The sequence below is a fragment of the Hyla sarda genome, chromosome 1 (assembly GCF_029499605.1).
Source record: "Hyla sarda isolate aHylSar1 chromosome 1, aHylSar1.hap1, whole genome shotgun sequence".
Lineage (NCBI taxonomy): Eukaryota > Metazoa > Chordata > Amphibia > Anura > Hylidae > Hyla > Hyla sarda.
The window spans coordinates 438,317,796-438,325,355 of NC_079189.1; the positions used below are offsets into that span (position 1 = coordinate 438,317,796).

General features: G+C 37.1%; 1 protein-coding gene across 1 annotated transcript in view; it reads left to right on the plus strand.

The window, feature by feature from the left end:
* MAPK1 (mitogen-activated protein kinase 1) overlaps positions 1-7,240 on the plus strand; it is a 63,572-nt gene extending 56,332 nt beyond the window's left edge. The window contains exons 8-9 of the mRNA XM_056532079.1: positions 1,600-1,727; positions 3,880-7,240. Of these exons, the coding sequence (XP_056388054.1) occupies positions 1,600-1,710 (111 nt within the window). The 3' untranslated portion in view covers positions 1,711-1,727; positions 3,880-7,240. The remainder of the gene's footprint in view (positions 1-1,599; positions 1,728-3,879) is intronic.
* The last annotated feature ends 320 nt before the right edge of the window (positions 7,241-7,560 follow it).

A 7,560-nucleotide genomic window follows, 5' to 3' on the forward strand; every position in this document is an offset into this window, starting at 1 on the left:
TACCGCACCACCAGATGTGACCCCATTTTCAAAACTACACCCCCTAAAGTATTCACCTAGGGCAAAAGTAAGTACGTTGAGCCCTTATTGTGTGGCTAGAATTATTTCAAAGTCAGTGGAAAAAATAGCAATTAGCTTTTTTTTCCCACAAATTCTTTTTGTTGGACATCATTTTGGTAAGTCGCTTTTGAAATGGAGGAAATGCGCCCATATTTTATCACCCTGTACGTCCCGGGCTGGGCAGTACCCCTACTTAGGTCATATCTGGTTGCCTGACCGCCTGGTAGGATCAAGGAGAGGAGCCCCCTGTGGCTTTCAGGGCATCATTATATGAATTGGCCCTATTCATTCTGCGTTTCTGCAGTATAGGTGTCCGTTGTCATGTCAAAAAAGGGATGCCAATGTATACTGTAGCAGTCTCATTCAGAAATAAATGGAGATGCTACAGTATATGTACACTCTTTTTGACATGATGCTGACTGATACCTCTAACAACTCAGTATGAACGGGATGCAGTGTAGGGTCACACAGAGCGCATCCGCAGCATATTTCACACTGCGGGTGCCCCCCAGCAGTCACAAGGGCGAGATCACTGCTGTGGCTGGGTAGCTCAGTGTGTCCGCTCATGACTGCCGGCGGGAAATCCGCCGCTATGAGTAGAGACACAAAGCTACCCAGTCGCAGCAGGGAGCTCATTATTGGGACATCTCACAAATATGCAGGGGTTAAGACAATAGATGTGGAGAATTCACACTTAGATGGGCCATAAATTGTCCTGTTATAGGAACACAGACTAAATAGATAAGGATGAGAAAAAGGGGGGAGGGGAGAGACTAATTGAGCAGGACAAAGTGAGATGCAAAAGAGAATCCATTATAGCACAGGTTATAAGAAATTTTGATAATGAGATAAAAAGCTCAAATCCACATAAAGTTCCCTGTTTTTGGAATAAAAAAACAAAAGGATAAATGTACAGTCATTCCATAAACCGCCATAAAGAAAATGACTACTGCACCCCAGTTGGACACCATTTTACCCAAACAGGCCACTCCATACATGACCTTACAATCAAGATACTGAGAGGGAACTTCAAAAATACACGAGAGAAAGACATTTGAAGCTAAAATTATACTGTTTTTTTTTTTTTTATTCCAAAAACGGGGGACTTACTCCTCAATGTGGATTTGAGCTTTTTGTCTCATTATCAAAATTTCTTATAACCTGTGCTATACTGGATTCTCTTTTACATCTCGCTTTGTCCTGCTCAATTAGTCTCTCCCCTCCTCCCTCCTTTTTCTCATCCTTATCTATTTAGTCTATATTCCCATAACAGGACAATTTGTGGCCCATCTAAGTGTGAATTCTCCACATCTATTGTCTTAACCCGTGTCTTCTGCTTGTGAGCTTAGATTTGCTTTGGACTTGATAAAGGGAGGAATCCCGAAAGCTTCTCTACAAAATTCTGTTAGTCCAATAAAAAAGTTATAACAAGATACTGCTAAATTTTTTGATTTGCATATATATATATATATATATATATATATATATATATATATATATATACACACAATAATAATACATTTAATTTCCTGTGCTTAGCCTGTTGCAGAAGCCCCCTTTAAGTTTGAGATGGAGTTAGATGACTTGCCCAAGGAGACCCTGAAGGAGTTAATTTTTGAAGAAACTGCTAGATTCCAGCCTGGATACTGACTGTAATATGACCACAGGTAAGTGACAGAGGGGTTTTTAATCAGATATTGCCCATTATGATGTAAAATTGGTTTAGAGCACAGTGGACTGGTAATTCTTAGAATTAATGCAATGAAGTACATAGGTTACAATATTACAAGCACGGTCAATCAGCTTTATTATTCAGTTTACTCTGGTTGTTCCAAAGATGCCGATAGTACTTGTCCACTAATATCTGGATATGGCGTCCATTTATAATGAAGGCAAAAAAATGGGTGGTGAACATAAATTCCTCCTCATAATGTATGTTTAGTAAATAGTCTAACTTCATGGTTGTTACATATACTTTATTTACGTATACTATAAGTAGTCTGGTCCACAAGATTTCCTGACCAGCGTTGGCCATGCATCTCCATTTTGCTGCACTGGTTCTAAGACAACCACTTCTCAGCATGTCGTATCATAAGCAGAGAGCAAAGTGCTCTTATGTATAGTATGTAATGTCCTGATGGAAAAATAGACAGAATATACAGACTGCTTGACAATTGCCCTTTAAAATCATAGCCTCACTGTTCCTGTTCTTAAACATTTATGGTTAATCATGCAGTTCTGCTTTATGAATTGTTTTATTTTTTTTTTTTTGTTGTTCACCAACTGTTGAGTCATGTTCTTTGGCACCCATAGACACAAATATGTACAAATGTGAAATTCGGTGACAGTACGATCCATGTGTGGGTAGAATCATCCTCATATTTGGCAGTAGCATTTTGTCCTATGTTCCCCTCCCCCCCCCCCCCCCACCCCTTACATTTCTAAGCATAAACATGGATTCTTCTTAAGTATGCATTGTAGGACATCATTTTTGTAAAATGTTCACGTTGGAGGGTGAATGTTGTGCCAAATTCAGCTATTTTTGGGTATGAGCTCCTTTGGGTCAGTAGTATTTTCGCAACTAAATGTGAGATTTAAGTCTGACTTGTCAAGCTTGAGATTATTGCACTGCATTAGACAACAAAGAAACCGCAAAAGCAACTGCTCTTCTGCTACTACAAAGCTGCCAGGACCCAGCTAAGTAATCGTGATGGGCAGTCCCCACCACCCTGGCGAACTTAAAGCGGTACTCCGGTGGAAAACTTTTTTTTCTTTTTCTTTTTTTTTTGGATATATCAACTGGTGCCAGAAAGTTAAACAGATTTGTAAATTACTCCTATTAAAATTTTTTAATCCTTTCAGTACTCATTAGCTGCTGAATACTACAAAGGAAATTATTTTCTTTTTGGACCACAGTGCTCTCTTCTGACATCATGACCACAGTGCTCTCTGCTGACATCATGACCACAGTGCTCTCTGCTGACATCTCTGTCCATTTTAGGAACTGTCCAGAGCAGCATATGTTTTCTATGGGGATTTTATCCTTCTCTGGACAGTTCTTAAAATGGACAGAGGTGTCAGCAGAGGGCACTGTGCTGGTGATGTCAGCAGAGAGCTCTGTGTTCCACAAAGAAAATAATTCCCTCTGTAGTATTCAGCAGCTAATAAGTACTGGATGGATTAAGATTTTTTTAATAGAAATAATTTACAAATCTGTTTAACTTTCTGCCACCAGTTGATAAAAAAATAAAAATAAAAAAAAAAAGTTTTCCACCGGAGTACCCCTTTAAGGGACTCGTCTCTCCCTTCACAGGGAGAGACACGTCGCTGAAAGGTTGAGGTGGGTAACTGTGATGACAACTAAGCTGGGTCCCAGAGGCTTATAAATATATTTTTTTTAATCTATTTTATTTTTTAAATCTATAATTGCTCTGAAACAGGTGACCCGAATTACTACACCTGTTTCATGCCGCTCATGGTTTGGGCAGCATGAAACACGTGACTGGTTCCCTTGAAACATGAATAACTGTGCAGTATGGCCATTCCCCCAAATATGCTATCTAGATTGCTTCCTTTTGAGGCATTTAAATATTTGACAAGTCTTCCCTGAAGTTCTCCCAGAACTTCCTCTCAGAAATTGCATATACTGCTGCTACTTGTGGTGGTGTTTATGGCAGTTTGACTTTTCAGTACCGCATTCTAAGTCACAAAAATGGTTTGATTGTTTTGAGTTCTATATGCATTATGTCCCTCAGGCACAATACATTTGTTACAGTCTTCAGGTTAATGTTTCTTTTTTATGTTGTGCTTATTTTATAGGGAAAGGCTGTGAAGGACTTTGCACTCCGACATCTGTGTTCTTGACAGTTCTTCCTCCATGGCCATGTCCTGTGACCCATCTCAGCTTGTCCAGTCTAACTCCTTTGAGCCATTAAGGAGGGCGGTTCCTGGTAGTTGTGGCTTTTTATGCTTATGATGAATTCTTTCAGTCTGGAGAAGTATTCTTGACACTCCTTTTGTAAAGCCCAGTTGCAGTATGGTGCAGCAGCAAAGTCGCTGATACCTTAACTAACTGCTTGTATTTTTTTTTTTTTTTTTTTTTTAAACAATGATTTCTTTCCCCTTTTGTTAAGTGGACAAATTGTGTACCTATTTTCACGGGCTTTACATATTGTGTCTAATCCCATGTTACTGATGACTGTGGTAACTGGCATTATTTTTTTTGTTTTGAGTAATTTTTTCTTTTCCTTTTTTTTTTATTTTTTTTTCCTCCCCTCCACCCTTGGTAAAGTTATTAATCTGGGCACTTTACATCTTTTAAAGCCCAATTTACTTACACATATCATTTTAAACAGTTGCAGTGAAAAGCTTTGAAAACCTGTTAAAATTATAGTTTCTGGTTTTCTCTAGCACTTTAAGCTGAAAAAGCAATTTTAACCATTTATGTGCTTGAGGAACCTTTTCAGATCTTATCCATTTATATAGATATATAAAAGCTTACTTTGTAGATCAAATTCAAATCATAGCAATGAAAAGCTGCTGCAATATACCATATATACATATAAAAAATATAGATCTCTAAATTAGTGACGATGTGCCACGCACTGGCTTTTTGTGTGGATCAGTTTGAGGAAGTTGCATTTACACAGGAGAGATGCATAACAAACACGTGAAACTCTTGAAAGTTTACCTTTCAGTTTTGAGGATTGACACAAAGCTTCATCTTTTTCCAATGAAGCAGCATGCTAGTGCTCTTTTGAATGGTGCCGTGCTCATTGACTGTTGAGGCACTTGCATTAGTCCTCCATCCTTTATACAAGTACACACAATTGAGAAATACACCGCATCATTATGTAATGATCTGTTTATTTCTCATCTTGTTGGTAATGGCAACTTGCTTCTAGAGTTAGGTGACCGCACCAAGTCCTGACGGTTTAATCTGCTGTTTCCTGGCCTCACGATGAGCAGCTATCAAGCAAGCACTAAACTCTTTTACACTGTAACCATTACTTTCTCTCCTTTCTGGTATTTGTTCCTGGAGTTGTATTCCGTGGAGTTTACTAGATGTTATGTCGCTGTGCAGTGCCGCCTCCTCTTTCCTCACTGCTCTCTGTGGTGAACGACTTGCCTTGTTGAAAATGACTGTGCCCTCGCATGACTGTTAAGCTTTTCTGTGCAAAGATTGTCTAAGTGCCACATGCATATGACTGGTTGAAACAAGATCTCTTACCTCTAAATTGTGTAATAATTGTTATCCTGTGACCTTCATAAGAATGGAACAACTCTTTTAAACCTTTTTTTTTTCTTCTTTTTTTCTTCATGTCTGGTCTGATACTTTCTCCCCTTTAGCAAAAATTCTAGTTACTTGTCAGAACTGCCTAGGAAATGAGCGAAAATTGCACTTGTATTTGGAAATAAATTGGGAAAAGACTCTTCATTTATTTTATATATATATATTTTTTTTTGTTTAGTTGATCAATTTCTGTAATGTGGGTTTAGTAAAGATTTCACATGAACTTGGTGAATGAATTTACCTGCTAGATTTTGTCCCACATATCTCTCATGCTGATTGTTAGATAAGATGCTTTGCTTTCTTAGAGTTGCGCATAATATCTTTAGCTAACATTTGTGCTATAAGGTAGTCTGATGTATTTGGAAGGTGGTGAAAAACTGAGCTTTGACTAATTTGCTTTACATGAAAAAGGGATGGCTATGCTGTAATGCTGGGTTTGCAGAACTAGCCTCTTCTCATTCTTTTAGTATTTGAGGGAGCCATTAGCCATACTTCACTGCAGGTATTAACCAGTAATTCCTTTTAACTATTTTTATGTAGCTAGTTCTCTGCCTTCAATGTTCCTGTATCATGGCTACTATTTATAAGAACAAAATGCTTTATAAAAAGGTTCTTATCAGATCTATGAAAATGAGTCTTTAAACATTTCTTCCACGTGACCCCCACCCCCAGCTATCTGAATCATGACACCAAATGCTTTAAGAAATCTATACAGAAAATAAACTGTTTGCATACACAGCATTAAACAGGGAAAGAAATGTACTATGCACTAGCAAATTTTCCCCTTCATGAGTGTTTCGCATGGATCATTCAGTCATGCATATTGCATCAGGGAAAGTAGAAGCCATATTTAAATCTTAAGAGGCATGCCGAAAAATTTCTTAAGTATATAAAAAGAAAATTTAAAATTGTCAGTAAATTAAATGTGAATTTATTGTGCTTTTTGATATCACAAAGGTATTGCTGAATTGTCTTCAGTTTGTTGCCTAAATTCATAAGAAATTTATTTTTCAACATCTTTCTTAAAACATTTTTTTGACAACCGTATTCCATTCCAGTTTTAAGTATTGCATAATTCATCTGAATGGCCAAAAACGCTTGCTGCTTCCCCTTTGGAGGTTTCTCACTACAAATGCACTTCACCTACTGCCTTCAGATTTGCTCTTGGTCCTATAAGAAAAAAAGTCCTGCAATAACCATACACCAGTGTTAGTTTTCTTTTTTTCCCTGTTACTCACACCCTAGCCATTATAAACTTAATTTTTTCATTGCATAAAGGGCATTTGCTACAAATTTTAACAAAAATGCAACCAATCCTTAAAACTGATTTTTTTTTCTCCTCTCTTCCTTTCCTACATCGCCTTTTGTGTTGTCCATATACGAACACTCTTAACAGATTACTAAAAGAGCTTTGTACTTGCTTTGTACTGTTGGTGCCTTTTTAGTCTTGTATTCAAAATGTGTGTAGCTGATTTAAGTAGGTTGTAAAGTTAGAGGCTTCCCTGCTCAGACCATGGTTCCTTTTTGTTTGGATAAAAGCATTTGAAAGATGAATCTGGTCTGTTAGCAGTGAATAAATTAAGATAAAATATTTTATAACAAAATCCTGTATGTTCCTTTGAAATGTAATGTAACAGCTGAACATGTATTTTATTGTGAAAGGTATGTAATCTGGTTAATCGATTAAGAAACAAATTGTAAAAGGTTTATCATTTTTCTTTGTTATTCTATTGATGTATTTAACTTTTTTTCCTCAATTGGTTGGATGTTCTATATTTCTGGCTTAAAAATTGTGTAAAAAAGAAAAAAAAAGATAAAAAGAAAATATCTTGTAAGACTCCACAAATGCAGATAAAATCATTAAAATTGTACTCCTGTATTACCAAACAGTTCTACTTTTTATCTACCTGTTTAACGTCACTGCTACAACTTCATGGTCTGCAACAGAGTTCACATTTTGGACCTTGTGAGCCACATTTAACTTTTAGTAGAGCCACAACTTCAAAAAGAATGTAGGAAAAACATGAAACATGTAGACGGAATTGTGAAACTGCAAAAATTTGCACACATTGTAGCGTGGCTTTTGACATGCTGGTGTTACTATAAATTGGTCATCTTAAATGGGTATTTCCACGTGAATATGCCATAAATGTCTGAAAGATTCTGGCTACACCTCTAGAATCTGCAACTCTAGATAAAGGGCTCCA